A 16,358-nucleotide genomic window follows, 5' to 3' on the forward strand; every position below is an offset into this window, starting at 1 on the left:
AGTTGTGAGGCTCACCTTGTTTGCTTCTCTTCTCTCAGGAACCAGTGTCCTGGTTTTGCTTGTCCGATGTCTCAAAACCATTGTTCATACATTTTATCCAGTTTTCTAATTGTTTAAGGTGGTAAGGTAAACCTGATCTCTGTTACTCCATCATGGCTGAGGTTTAAGGCAGTCTAAATGAAATGACACCTATGAAAAGACAATAGAATAATAAAAATAAAATAATAAACACTGAGAAGAAGTTTGTATTCAAGTCATATGAATAATATCATTACACTGATTAAGTGCTGCTCTTTTCTCTGAGTTTTCCAGAAACAATCATTGAAAGGAAAGTGAGGAGGGGTAAATTATCTTATACAAGAAATAATTTTCATTAGAGTAAAAACACTTTAGGCATACATGGAACCTATGGAGAACTGCTGTGAGTTTTTAACATTCCCTATCCATTGCTGACAGCTGGGGCAGCTGGCGGGAATGATGCTGAAGTGACAGCTGCTGACTGGAAGAAGTGTGACTTGATTGCAAAGATTTTGGCCTCTTGTCCCCAGCAATCTCTTTCACCTGAGAGTTACTATAGGGATATCTGTCCCCAGGTAAATAATTTTGTTTCTTTTAACTGAGGATTATCTGCTTATTTACATAAAGAATGTTTTTAACATTCCTCTAATAGTGAGGTAAAAGGAATAAAATATTTAAGTTTATTGTTTAGTGGGGGACCTTCTAGTGAATAAGAACCTGTGGAAGATACTGACCTGATTGTTAGGTTTAAGAATGCCTCACCATTATTAAATGACTGACCAGCTTGCTCTCAGAGCTAGAATATGAAACTAAATTTCATCTTCTTCACTCTCTTTTCTCTTTGTGTTTTTCATTAGGTTTTTTTTTAAGGTATTAAATGAACCAGGTAAATTAACATGATATGCAAATTTAAAAAGCACAAGAGTAGACTGAAAAGTAAGTCTCTCTCCCATCCCTTTCCCTAGTCCCTCAGAGGTTACCAATTTCTTATTTATCTTACCAGAGAGATTCTATATATTTTGCAACAAGTTTATGTGTATGTGTGTGTGTCTGTATCTAATTTTTATCTAAATGGTCACATGCTACATATACTGTTTTTCATTTTATTTTATTCATTTAATGTCCCTTGGAGACTGTGTCATATAGAATCATTTCATATGGAGCTGCCTCATTCCTTTTAATAGATGCATAGTATTAATGTGCCATAATTTATTTGTCCAGCATCCTATTGATGGACATTTGAGTTGTTTCCATTCCTTTGCTATTACAAACCATGCTGTGGTTAAAATCCATAAATCTTTGTGCACTTGTGCAAGTATTGCCATACAAAAAATTCCAAGAACTAGAATTATTGGTTCAAAGGGTATGTGTATTTTAAATTTTGATTGATACTGCCTGCACAGTGTATTTACAAAACTTGTTGGTCTTTATTAATCTGGTAGGTGAAAATGGGGAAGGGATTTTCTTAATCAGTGCTGCACGTGAATTTAGATATAAGACACACCCTTCAGAGTGCTGACCAAAAAAGGTCATTCAGTTGTTATGCTGATTTTCAGGTGCACATGGGAACAAAATATCACAGTGTAAAGATCTCATGTTGAAAATACTATAGTTAAGTTACTTATCTTACGGGACAAAGTTATCATCTGCAATGATGAGTTAAAATTTTTTGAAACTCGTAGCTATAGTTGAGGTACTTCACAAAATGATAAAAATCAAGTCACAAGTTTCCAGTCTAATGAGTCACTCTTTTTCATCTAGTTTGTAGACAGAAGATTTTTCCCTTCCAGGTGCAAGGTCACTTTTAAATCAGAAAGCAAACATGAATTTTTCCATTTGTTGCTAATCTCAGGGTAAACCCACTAGTAAACACTAGGGATAAATGTTTATTTATTAGCTTAAAATAAGTTCTCATCTGGAACAACTCAGACACAACAAGCTTTACAGCCCTAAGAATATTTATACACCTAGACCCAATAATTTCATTTTTCTGTGCTTTTCATAATAGCAAAATCTGAATTTAGGTAATATCTGGAAATTAGGGAATAATTAAAAAAATTACAACATACAGTTGAAATAAAATATTTTTGAGGAATTTGTTATAATATGAGAATATTTCAGTAGTATGCAAAACTGAATATGAAGTATGATCTCAATTAAAAAAAATATAGAAAATATTTTGGGAAAAAATACACCAAAAATGTTGATAGTGATTTGGGGAAATTTTAATTTTCTTTTTAAAACTTTATTTTTTCATATTTTCTACAATGAGCATGTATTTTATAAATTTGATCAAATTATTTTTCAGAAACTTAGCTTCTTCAGCTCTTACACCCTTTGAGACTGGGTAGCTAAATCGAAAAAACAATTCTGTTGTATCAGTGTTATTGTACTGAGTTTATTTTTTAGTGTAAAAAAATTAATGATTTCTCTTCTGGTTAATGCAGTGCTTCTTGCAAAGAGCCTGATATTAATTTTATGTAATTTTTCTTTTAGATTCTGGATTTATTTCACTTTCAAGATAAATTGACAGCACGACAATTTCAGAGAGTTGCCACCACTACCTTTATAACTATGGCAAGAGAACACCCACAGCTGGCAGCAAAGTATTTGCTTCAGCCAGTATTAGCTCCTCTTCATCGATGTTTGAATACAGCAGGTAAAGGAGGAAGTCTGGTGGTTGAGTGTCCCTCTCAAGGACCGTCTCCTGTATTTCAGATTTAAGTGTTTTAAGTCTGTGGTATATCAGTGTCTTTAATTTTGCTTTTTTCCTGCAAATTCTTTTTTTTTTTTAATTTTTTTGTGGTAACATATATATAAAACACAAAATATTCCATTTTAACCACTTTCATGTGTACAGTTCAGTGGTGGTATTAATTTCATTCACAAATTTGTGCTACCATCACCATCATCCATTACCAAAACTTTTTCATCATCCCAAACGGAAACTCTGTATCCATAAAACAGCAATTCCCCATCCCCCCCAGCTCTGGCCCCTGGTAACCTGTAATCTGTTTCCTTCTGTATATGCATTTGCTTATTCTGTGTATTTGACTATTTGCTATAAGTGAAATCGTAAGGTATTTGTCCTTTTGTGATCGGCTTATTTCATTCAACTCCCACCAATTTTTATTTTGAAAAATTCACTGCACAAAAGTTTTAAGGCTAGTACATTGAACCACCCATACACATTTCACCTAATTCACTGTTAACATTTTGGCAGTGTTCACTTTATCTTTTTCTCTTTCTACACACATAGATATTTTTTGCTGAATCACTTGAGAGTTAGTAGCAGACATGACACTTCACCACGAAATATTTCAGCATGCATCGCTAAAGAAAGATGACAGTTTTCTACATATATAACCATAATATAATTATCACACTCAGGAGGTTTAACCTTAATATAATACTACATTCAAATTTCTCTAATTGTCCCAATAATTTTCTTTATAGCTATTTTTTAAAATCCAGACTCCAATCAAAAATTATGAGTTGCATTTACTTGTTATGTCTTTTTGGTCTCCTTTAATGTAGAATAGTTTCTACTCTTGTTTTTCTGAACAACATTTTTGAGGACCCCGGGTCAGCTGTGTCAAAGAATGTTCCTCGATTTGTATTTGTCTAATCGTTTCTTCCTGATTAGATACAGGTGAAACATTTTGGCAGGAATTCTACTAGATGATGTTTTTTTCCCAGTGGATCACGTCATGGGGGCAGATACCTTATCCGTTTATCCATTATTAATGATGTTAAATATGATCATTTGGTTAAGGTGATGACAGCCAGATTTCTCCATTATAAAAAATATCTTTTCACCTTTGTAATGCATAAGTAATCTGTGGAATGACAGATTGTGTGAATATCCTTTTTCTTACTAGTCTTTCATACTGTGATTTGGTATCCATTGATGTTGCTTGCCTGGGAAATGATGACTTTCTATATATTTTATTCCTTCTAGTTTGCTAGTTGTATTCTGTAAAAAGAGCTTTCTTTCTCCCTGTCTTGCCCCTCTTTAAAAATTATTTTTTAATTATTGGTATGGATTCATGCAGTGTATTATCATACATTCTTTTCATTCATTTTGATGCTCAAATTGTCCCAGATATGACCACTGGGTTTCTTTCTGTTTTAATTTCTTAAAAGGTTGACATTTTCAGCACTTCCTTTTGTATGGTCTTGTAGTTTATTGAGTTTAATGCTGGGACATAGTATCATTTTAGCATTCTTAGTGAGTAAAAATACCTTTCTAGATAACAGTTTGTAGATTTAAAATGAAGAGAAAAATTGATATTATGGTTAAAGCAAATTTAGTTCTCTGTAGACTTTGTATAGAAGTCATTTGTAGTATACATTTTTCTTGGGTATATATAGCACTGAAGAGTAGGGATGGAGATAGTCTAATTCTTGTGCACAGTAAAACTTCACAAGATTGAACTTTGGTGAAGTGAAATTTGTGATCAAATATGATAAACATCATATTTGAGTAAAAACCTCTAATTCCTTTATAAATTTGATGGAAATCTAGTCTAGAATCAGTATATTCTTCAATAAATGGTTTAAAAACTGAAGTATTATTTCTGATGATCTCAGTATTAGGGTCTAGCAGTTCTTACATATCTAATTTCATGTACTGAAACTATAACTCATTACTAATCTGTTTATTTTGTTGTCTATGACTGATAAGATATTTGCTTTAGTCTAGAGCAGTGGTTCACAAAGTCTGGTCCCAGGATTGGCAGTATCAGCATCATTTATGAGCTTATTAAAAAACAAATTATTGGGCTCTACCTCAAAATCAGAAACTCTGAGGTGGGACCCAACAATCGGTTTAAAGTTTGAGCACTGGCCTAGAACACAGTGCTTGTGAAGCATAGATTCAGTCTCATTGTGGGTCAGTTAGTTTTGTCCTGGGACTTGTTCACTCATTCAAGAAATATTTATTGAATGACTACTATTTGCCAGGCATTCTTAATGTGTTAGATTACATTTGTAACATCTGCTAGTGTGTCTTGCATATACAGTCTATTGATAACACAAAGTACTTGGCAAGAAAATGACTAATCTTACATAGTTTTATCACTGCCACTGGAAAAACAATCTAAAGTATAAGCTTTTTAATACTGTTCTTCATATTGTTATCACATTTTTAAGACTATGTGGCAATTGTGATTAATTACCATATTTTATCAAAACCAAGATGCATATTCTTTTCACATTAAAAGAAGTTTTATTTTGGAAATCTTTATCACATTTTAGCAACTTTGATATCAACATGCATTTCACAATCACTGTTGGCCAGATGGCAGTCATGAAGTAGTTGTCTGTGCCTGTAAATGAACATCAAAATTTGCAGGATGGGTGTTAGTGACTTGGAAGAAAAACTGAAAGATAAGAGTAGAGTGGTGGACTCGTAAGAAATGTAGCATCATCTGCCCTCTTGGTGGCACAGAGAACAATATATTATGGAAAAGCCTGTGTATCAGTAATTCAGTGTTGAAGGGTGTTACAAGAGTTGGACACTGGGTAATCCCTATCCCATTTATTCCAATCATTAGGCTTATATTTAAAAAATGATATATAATGAAACTCTGTATCTAAGTCTTAAAGAGTAGCTTCAATATTTTTTTTTTGTGATTGTTCACATACCACACAATTATCCAAAGATCCAAAGTATACAATCACTTGCCCCCAGTACCATCATAGAGCTGTGCATCCATCACCACAATTAATTTTTTTTCACTTTTTAGAACATTTTCATTATTCCAGAAAAGAAATAAAGACAAAAAAGAAAAGAAACTCAAATCCTCCCATACCCCTGACCATCTCCCCTCCATTGTTGACTCATAGTATTGGTATTGTACATTTGTTACTGTTGATGAAAGAATGTTAAAATACTAACTGTAATATATAGTTTGCAATAGGTATATATTTTTCCCTATATGCCCCTCTATTATTAGCTTCTAGTTATAGTGTCATACATTTATTCTGGTTCATTAAAGAGATTTCTAATATTTGTACAGTTAATCATGGACATTGCCCACCACAAGGTTCACTGTTTTATATATTCCCATCTTTTAACCTCCAGCTTTCCTTCTGGTGACATACGTGACTCTGAGCTTCCCCTTTCCACCACATTCATGCACCATTCAGCACTGTTAATTATTCTCACAACATGCTACTGTCATCTCTGTCCATTTCTAAACATTTAAGTTCAACCTAGTTGAACATGCTATTCTTAATAAGCAACCACTCTCCATTCTTTAGCCTCATTCTACATCCTGGTAACTTATATTTCATGTGTATGAGTTTACATATTATAATTAGTTCATATCAGTGAGACCATGCAATATTTGTCCTTATGTGTCTGACTTATTTCACTCAATATAGTGCTCTCAAGGTTTCAACCCATTTTTTTTTAAGACAGTTTTGTTCACACACCATACATTCCTTCCTAAGTAAACAATTGATGTTTCCCTGTATAGTCATGTATTCCCTGTATAATCACGTATTTATGCATTCATTACCATCACCATTATCTATATAAGGACATCTCCATTTCTTCCAAAAAGCAGGAGGAAGAGTCAAAGGAGGTAGAGACAAAATAAAAAGAAAAAAGAAAGAGAGAGAGAGAAAAAAAAAAAACAACAAACCATGACAGCTGGGAAGCAACAAAAGGAAAGATAGTAGCATTAAACTAAAGTAGAATAAAGAGTCAGACAACATTACCAATGCCACGAGTCCCATACCCTCCCTTACGTCCCCCTCTAATATGCATTTAGCTTTGGTATATTGCCTTTGTTATGTTAAAGGAAGCATAATACAATGTTTCTGTTAATTATAGTCTCTAGTTTGCATTGTATTTTTCCCCTAATACTTCCCTATTTCCCAAATACCTCCCTATTAGATACTCTATATCTAAGTAAGTCTTAAAGAATACTTTCAGTACTTTTAAAACTCTTCCTGAAAACTTTTTAAAGCAAGATTTTCAAACACACAGAGAATTCCTCTGTAGCCGTCACCCAGAAACAACCCACTAACTCTGCCATTTTGTTTCATTTCTTCCCTATTTCTTCATTCAGTAAATACAAAATAAAACTTCTAACTGCTAATGTGTCATAGGTTAAAGTGGCAGTGTGTTTTTCTTCCTTAGTGATAGATAAAATAATGATGTATGTTTGTAATTACAGGCATCATAGATTGCTTGGAATGTTGCATTGAATGGCGCCACGTCATGTAACTGTGCTTTATTGTGAAATGGAGATCCTGACAATTTGCTAATCTTAGCTGTAACTTACCAAACCACTTCTATAGTAAACCTTTCTTCCTTAGGCTCAGGTTCTTTTATTCAATAAGGTACTGAGTGTGAGGTGTTTTATTTTTTGTTCTCTAGAGATTCCAGAGAGTGACTTGGCACCAGGGACCATTTTGGTAACAGAAGAAGAACTTAGTAGATGTATTGAGGATGTGTTTAAGGTTGGTAATTTGAATTGTTAATATTCTTAGCTAATATTTGTGCTTATTCTTTTAAAATAATTTTGCCTTTTAATTGGTACTTCCGGAATTGAATGACTAATCTTAAGTTCCATATGTTAAGATCTTTTCACTTTGAAACCTGGAAACTATGAACTTACCTTTTTTAATGAAGAAAAAAAATCTGATACATTTTGAAGCCCTTTTAATGCCATCATTTACTTTAAATATTATAACAAGCTTAGAATCTCTAACAGGCGTGCACCACTGATGAAAGCACATCTTTTGAAGGGGTTGACTGAGGCATTTTCAATACTGTTGGCTTCCTAAAAGTGTATAATAATGTTGAATCTACTTTATATTTTTTGATAGTCAGCATCATAAAAACAGTAAGTCTGACAGTGTGATTGTGAAAACCTTGTGGATCACACTCCCTTTATCTAGTGTATGGATGGATGAGTAGAAAAATGGGGACAAAAGCTAAATGAAAAATAGGGTGGGATGGGGGGTGATTTGGGTGTTCTTTTTTTTTTTTTTTTTTTTGATGTACCATCCATGTTTTTATTTTTTTAAATCTAGTAACACATCTACAACCTAAATTTTACTCTTTTAACCACATTCCAATATGTGATTCAATGCTTTTAAATAGATTCACAATGTTTTGCTACCATCACCATCAACTGCTGCCAAAACCTTACAGTCAACCCGGGTACAAGCTCTACAATTTAAGCATTAACTCTCCATTCTGTAGTCCCACCACAGCCCCTGGTAAATTATATTCTAGATTCTGACTCTATGAATTTGATTGTTCTAATTATTTCATATCATTGAGATCATATATTTGTCTTTTTTGTATGGCTTATTTCACTTAATATAGTATCTTCAGGGCTCATCCATGTTGTTGCACATATCAGAACTTCACTGCTTTTTATGACTGAGTGATAGTCCACTGTATCTATATATCAATTTTATTTATTAATTCATTGGTTGATGGACACTTGAGATGCTATATTTTTTAGTTTTATTTTTTATTCTTATCCTGATTCTTTCTGATGTAGGTAAAACATTCAGAAATAGATTGTAGTGATGAATGCGTAACTATATGATCATACTGTGAACAGTTGACTGTACACCATGGATGATTTTATGGTATGTGAATGTATTTCAATAAAACTGAATTTAATTAAAAAAAAAAGTCTGAATGAATGAATCCTGCAAATGACTATTTAAATATATACTGAAAATGAAAAAAAGGATATAAAATTGTATGTTTTCTATGATTACAATTTTGTAAACATGTATGAAATATATATTTTTAGACAAAAATGAAATCCATTGTGTTAGAGCCAGATGGAAGGGGGTAAATTTTCTTCTTTAAAATTTATTTCAGTGATTTTAGTATTAAAATTATTTACCCTAGTAAACAGTTTTTAAAATTATATTCCTTATAAAAAAAGTGCAGCAATTTTGGAAAACAGTTTTGCAGTACCTGAAAAAGTTAGAGTATGACCCAGCAATTCCACTCCTAGGTGTATACCCAAGAGAACTGAAAACATGTTTACTCAAAAATGTGTATATAATTGTTCGTGGCAGTATTAAGTCATAATAGCCAAAATGTGGAAACAACCCAAATGTACATTAACTTATGGGTAGAAAAACAAAATATGACGTATCCATAGAATGGAGTATTATTTGACAATAAAAATAAAATGAAGTACTGATACATACTACAACGTGGATGAACCTTGAAAACCTTATGTTTCATGAAAGAATACAGTCACAAAAAAGGCCACATATTATATAATCCCATTGATAAGAAACGCCCAGAACAGGCAAATCCACTGAGACAGAAAGTAGATTAGTGGTTGCCAGGGTCTGGGGAAAGGGAGGATGAAAAGTGACTGCTAATGGGTATGGGGTTTCTTTTTGGGGTGATGAAAATATTCTGGAATTAGATAGTGAAGATGGTTACATATAGTATATTGTGACTATACTAAAAACCACCAAATTTACATTTTTAAGGAGTGAATTTTATGGTATGTGAATTATATTTCAATGAAAAAATTATATTCTACCTTTCTCATTTCTTTTCCTTGGTAGCAAATTAAAAACTTAGGGGAATTTTTAAGGTAATTTATTATGAAATAGTTCAAACATGCAAAAAAATTTAAAGAGAAAAACACGCCTACCACTCAGCTTAAGCAATTAGACATTACCAATTCAGTTGAAATCTTCTATTTGCCTACCCCTGATCAAATCTCCCTTGCTCTGCTCCTTGTCCAAAGGGAGTCATTATCCTGAATTTTTATTCATTATTTCTTAATTTATATTTAATATTATTGTGTATGGTTTTAAATATTTAAATGGCATCATAATATATGTAGCTCTAATTCATTCATTTTCATTGCTAATGTTACTCCATTGTATTACTATACCACCATTTATTTATTTGTTCTGTTGATGGACATTTGAGTTTTTTCCAGTTTTTGACTCTTACAAAGTTCTGTGAACCCTTATGTGTGTCTGCTAGCACATGTATATGAATTTCTCTGAACTTAGGTGTGGAATTGATGGGTTGTAGGGCATCTGGGTATTGTCAAAGGGCTTTGAAGTGGTAGTTGTTCCAATCCATAACCTTGAATGGAGTGAATATAAGTTCTCATTACTCCACATTTGGTATTGCCTGACTTTTGAATTTTGGGGTGCACTGTGTTTTTAAATTAGCATTACTTTTATTACTGGTGAGGTTAAACATTTGTTTGTGTTTTTGGTTCATTCATGTTTTCTCTTCTGTAAATTGCCTGTTCATATATTTTGACCATTTAAAAAAACTGGGCTGTTTGCCTCTTTTTAAAATTTATATAGTAAATCTTTCTGTAAAAAATAGCTTTATTGAGGTATAATTTTCATACCATAAAACTCACCCATTTTAAGTGTACAGTTCAGTGATTTTTAGTAAATTTAGAGTTGTGAAGCCATCATTATATTTTATTTTATTTTATTTATTTATTTTTTTGAAATAAATTCAAAGTTATAGGAATAGTTGCAAAAACAATACTAACCCCATACACAGAACTCCATCATACCCTGACCCCCCTCCCCTGATAGCCCAATCCACCAACTTTAACATGCTGTCACATCGCTATTTCTTTCCCTCCCTCCCTCCCTCCCTGTCTGTCATCCGTCATCTATTACTCTGTCTTCTGAACATATGAGAGCTAGCTGCACACATCCTTGAACAAACACTATATTCACATATACACTTTCCATGAACAAGAACATTCTTTTATGCAATCCCATTAAGCACAGCTAAGAAGTACAAGAGATTCAACAATGATACAAAGTTTACATTCTATATTTCCTTTTTCTTATGTCTCAACTGTGTCCCTTTGAGCCTCCTGTCCTCCATCCTCCAATCCCATCCAGGTTCATCCTTGGCATTCAATTGTCATCTATTTAGACTGTCTTTTTTTTTTTTTTCAATTGTGGAAACATATATACAGCCTAAATCTTGCCATTCCACCCCCTCCCTAGCATTCCATTAGTGGGATTAATCACCTTTAGAATGTTGTAATGCTTTTTCCCACCATCCATTACTAGAAATTTCCCTTCACCTCAAACAGCAACCCTGCACTCATTTCTTAAGCCACTGCCTTCTCGCCTCCATGGTGGTCGCTAAGTAGTCACAATAGTCTTATGTTGTTTCCTTTGTATGTGGTGAACTGCTTTTCTCTTGCTGCTTTCAGAACTTGCTCCTTCTCTTCAGTATTTGACAGTCTGATCAGAATATGTCTCGGAGTGGGTTTATTTGGATTTATTCTATTTGGGAGTTCACTGGGCATTTATGCTTTGTGTATTTATATTGTGTAGAAGTTTGGGGAAGTTTTCCCCAACAATTTCTTTGAATACTCTTTCTAGACCTTTTCCCTTCTCTTCCCCTTCTGGGACACCAATGAGTCTTAAGTTTGGACGTTTAATTTTATCTATCGTATCCCTGAGATCCATTTAGATTTTTTTGATTTTTTTCTCCATTCTTTCTTTTGTTCTTTCATTTTCTGTTCTGTGGACTTCTAGGACACTGAGACGTTGTTCAACTTCCTCTAATCTTGTATTGTGAATATCCAGAGTCTTTTAATTTGGCCAACAGTTTCTTTTATTTCCATAAGATCTTCTATTTTTTTTATTTACTCTTGCAATGTCTTCTTTATGCTCTTCTAGGGTCTTCTTTATGTCGCTTATATCCTGGGCCATGGTCTTCTTGATGTCCTTTAAATCCTTTGCCATGTTTTCGTTCCTCGATTGTAGTTCTTTGATTAATTGTGCCAAGTACTGTGTCTCTTCTGATATTTTGAATTGGGTGTTTGGAATTGGATTCTCCATATCGTCTGGTTTTATCATATACATTAAGATTTTCTGTTGTTTTTGGCCTCTTGGCATTTGCTTTGCTTGATAGGGTTCTTTCAAGTTGTAAAAAAAAGATACTGATCTAATTTTTCAGAAACACAGTTTGGGGGCGTACACTTTCTCTAACTAACCAGCAGATGGCATCTGTGAGTCACCTATACCCCTCAAGTCTGTTCTCAACCTTGTCCATGCGGTGTGTGGGGAAATGATTCTTGTGGGGTTCAGCTGGAGAACTCAGTTTGGGTGTGTTGCTGGAGCCGTCTGCCCTGAATGTGGGGCGTGTGTCCGGGTGACCAGGGAGGAAGGGCAGCTTTAATATTCAAATCCCCCAGCTTCCCGGAGATTCAAGGCTGTTGCAAGAGTCTAAGCCTTCATTTCAGTTCAGCCCCAGACCCTCTCTGTCGCTGACCCACAAACCACCGGACTTGGCATAGTGTCCCTAGGTTCTCCGAGCGGGTTCCCCCTCCCAACCGCGATCCTCCAGGACCTCTGCCGAGGGAGTGCCGTGCTACGTCACCAGTGCGTGCCATCCCTCAAGGGAAGCCCCAGGCCGCCGGGCTGTGCAGGGGTGCTCTCAGCTTGATGCAAAGATGGCCGAACAGGGAGTCTCAACCCCTTCCTCCTCACACAGTTCCTCCTTCCCGGCTCTGGGACAACTGGTGGGGCTCTGGGCTGTGGGCATGGCCCTGGGCAGGAGTTTATCCAGACCTCTGAGGAGTCAGCTGCACACTGCGGGATTTCTTTCTGCTTCCGGCTCTCCTCTTCGCTCCCCCGGCCCCGAGGGTATCTGTAGTGGGCTATCCTCCAGGCCAGACACCGAGAGCCCGGCCCAGCCCCCTCTTGCTATGATTCACTGCGTGGTTCCCACTGTCACAACTGTAGCCGCTCCTGGGTTTTTCCCTTTTTTTATTTAAAAGAACCAGTTGGTTTCCAAACGCCAACCCCTGGCTTCCCCACACTGCCACGCAGCTGCGGGTCTTCCAGCCAGCTTACTCACTCGTTTCAGAATGCAAACTCCCGGTTTCACCAAGTATACGGCCCCTGTGGAGCTAGCAGACCTCGTCGAGCTGGCACATCACTGTAACCGGTATTCTGGGTCACTTTCTGGTTTTTATCTAGTGTTTTTCACGGAGGTGTTTTTTTGCCCTGTCTCACCTAGCCGCCATCTTAGTTTCTCCTTCCATCACTATATTTTAGAACATTTCCATCCTCCAGAAAGATCCCTTGTGCCTGTTTACGTCACTGCCCATTCCCATCCCAGCCACAGGCACACACCAGTCTGCTCTTGGCATCTATAGAGTTCTTTTCTAGATATTTCATAGAAAAGAATGATTTACTTTATTTTTTGTGTCCGGCTTCTTTTACTTAACATAGTGTTTTTTTTTTTGTATTTTTTAATCATTTGTTTTGTTTTGGAATATAGCACATATACATAGAAGTGATGACTTTCCAAGTGCAATTTAACAAGTAGTTAGAGAGTAAATTTCAAAGAATGTTATGGGTTACAGTTCCACAGTTTCAGTTATTTCCTTACTGTAAAATATAGCATATATGCAAAAAAGGTAATAACTTTCAAAGTACAATTTAGCAAGTAGTAATATAGGAAATTTCCAAAAATATTATGAGTTACAGTACCATAGTTTCAGTTATTTCCTTATTGTGAGATATAACATATAAACAAAAAGGTGATAACTTTCAAATTACAATTTTACAAGTAGCTATAGAGCAAATTTCAAAGAATGTTATGGGTTACAGTGCTACCATTTCAGTTCTTTCCTTCTAGCTATTCCAATACCCCAGCAACTAAGAAAAAGAAAGTTATATAGAGATACAGTATTCATAATCCTTTGTTAAATTCCATCTTGTCTGTTGCTACACCTTCCTCTAGTTTAATCACTTTCCCAATCTTCAGGGGTGTCCAGGGAGTGACCACCCTAACTTGTTCATCTTGAAAAGGGGTGCTGACATTATAGGAAAAGGGGACACATCTGGTTGATGTTCTTGAAGAAGCTCTTGCCTCTGTGTTTCGGGACTTAGCTGTCATGGGAACTCTCTGGAGGATTTAAGTTTCTGAAGAATAAACTTAGTGAGTGAAACTTTTATAGAGTTTCAGATAGGTACCCAGGTATTCTTTAGGGTTTTCAGGACTACTGTTGACTTGGGCTTTTCATACTGTGGCCATCTGGTATATCTAAGTGAAGCTTCTATGGGAGTAACTTCCAGGACAGCCTCTGACTCTATTTGAAATCTCTTAGCCACTGAAACCTTATTTTTTTGCCTTTCTTTTCCCTCTTTTGGTCAAAAAGGCATTCTCAACCCCTCGATGCCAGGGTCAGGCTCATTCCTGGAATCTGTGTTCCACATCGCCAGGGAGACTCATTCACCTGGGGGTCCTGTCCCACGTTTGGGGGAGGGTGATGAATTAATTTGCATAATTGGGCTTAGAGAAAGTCCACATTTGAGCAACAAAAGAGGTTCTCTGAAGATGACTCCTAGGCATAATTATAGGTGGGCTTAGCCTCTCCTTTGCAACCATTAAGTTTCATAAGAGCAAGCTTCAAGATCAAGGACTTGACTTATAAAGTAGGGTGTTCCTAAGTTCACATAGCATATGTTCTGTCCACGATAATCTGTCTGTATCTCACATTATCATCACTTAGTTGTACAGTCCTCATCACTCTCCATTTTCAACAATTCTCATGACCCAAAACACCCCATACTCTTTTCAGCTCATAATCATTTGTCTCTAGTATTTGTGTGGTACTAGTAACGTATTCCTATTAATTGTAGTCCTTAGTGTGCAATAGGTAGATTTTTCCCATATACCATTCTGTTGCCAACTCTCTGTACTAGTGTCATACCTTAGAAGTATATCATACAAGCACCTATCTATATTTGTGGTGCTGTTCTGTTGGTTATGTGTCTTTAAACAACCTCTCTCAATCCGATTCGCCTTCAATACAGCTCCGATACTTATAATCCCATTAATAAACATTCATCACCCCTACCCATTCCCATACCTTTAAATTGACCCTCATTAATATATCTGAACATATTACATTATCATTATAGTAGCCTCTGTCTATCACTATGTCCCCAATATTCTACATTATAAAGGCATTGATTTTACATTGTTCAGGAAGCTCACAGTAAGCAGTAACATACAATATCTCTCCTAAGTGGTAATGTACAGATATCTGTTCATGTCACTGCTTTTAGATCTTCTGAGTATATACTGAGAAGTGCGATTGCTGGATCATAGGGTACTTCGATCTAGTTTTCTGAGAATCCACCAAACTGTCTTTCACAGGGGCTGTACAATTATACATTCCCACCAGCAATGAATAAGAGTTCCAATTTATCCACATCCTCTCCAGCATGTTTTGTTTCTTGTTTATTTAATTGCAGCCATTTTTATTGGTGTGAGAGGATATCTCATTGTAGTTTTGATTTGCATTTCCTTAATAGCTAGTGAAGATGGAACATTTTTTCATGTGTTTTTTTTGCCATTTGTATTTCCTCTTTGGAAAAATGCCTTTTCATATCTTTTGCCCATTTTATAATTGGGCTGTTTGTACTATTGTTCTTGAGTTGTAGGATTTCTTCATATGTGCAGGATATCAGTCTCTTATCAAATATATGTTTTCCAAATATTTTCTCCCATTGAATTGGCTGCCTCTTCACTTTTTTGACAAAGTGTTTTGAGGAGTTCTCATTTACCTATTTTTTCTTTTGTTGCTTGTGCCTTGGGTGTAAGGTCTAAGAAGCTACCTCCTATTACTAGATCTTGAATATGTTTCCCTATATTATCTTCTAAGAGTTTTATTGTGCTGTCTCTTATATTGAGGTCTTTGATCCACTTTGAGTTAATTATTGTATAGCGTACGAGGTAGGGGTCCTCTTTCATTCTTTTGGATATGGATATCCAGTTCTCCCAGCCCCAGTTGTTGAAGAGATTGCTGTGGATTTGGGAGACTTATCAAAATCAGTCTACCATAGATCTGGGGTCTATTTCTGAACTCTCAATTTGATTCCATTGAGCAATAGGTCTATCTTTGTGCCAATACCATGCTGTTTTGACCACTGTGGCTTTATGGTAGTCTGCAAAGTCTGGCAGTGTAAGTCCTTCCACTTCATTCTTCTTTTTTAGGGTGTTTTTTGGCAATTCAAGACCCCTTTCCCTTCCAAATAAATTTGATAACTAGCTTTTCCTAGTCTGCAGAGGAGGTTGTTGGAATTTTGATTGGAATTGCATTGAATCTCTAGATCAGTTTGGGTAGAATTGACATCTTAATGATGATTAGCCTTCCTATCCATGAGCATGGCATATCTTTCTACCTATTTAGGTCCTTTTTTCTTTCTTTTAGTAAAGTTTTGTAATTTTCTGTGTAGAGGTCTTTTATGTCCTTGGTTAAATTTATTCCTAGGTACTTGATATTTTTAGTTGCTAATGAAAATGCAAT

General features: G+C 35.4%; 1 protein-coding gene across 1 annotated transcript in view; it reads left to right on the plus strand.

Annotated features, from left to right (window-relative positions):
• Positions 1–16,358, plus strand: part of TANGO6 (transport and golgi organization 6 homolog) — a 240,357-nt gene that overhangs the window by 22,788 nt on the left and 201,211 nt on the right. The window contains exons 5-7 of the mRNA XM_037815789.1: positions 457–593; positions 2,515–2,677; positions 7,412–7,494. Of these exons, the coding sequence (XP_037671717.1) occupies positions 457–593; positions 2,515–2,677; positions 7,412–7,494 (383 nt within the window). The remainder of the gene's footprint in view (positions 1–456; positions 594–2,514; positions 2,678–7,411; positions 7,495–16,358) is intronic.

This window comes from Choloepus didactylus, chromosome 22 (assembly GCF_015220235.1).
Source record: "Choloepus didactylus isolate mChoDid1 chromosome 22, mChoDid1.pri, whole genome shotgun sequence".
Classification (NCBI taxonomy): domain Eukaryota; kingdom Metazoa; phylum Chordata; class Mammalia; order Pilosa; family Megalonychidae; genus Choloepus; species Choloepus didactylus.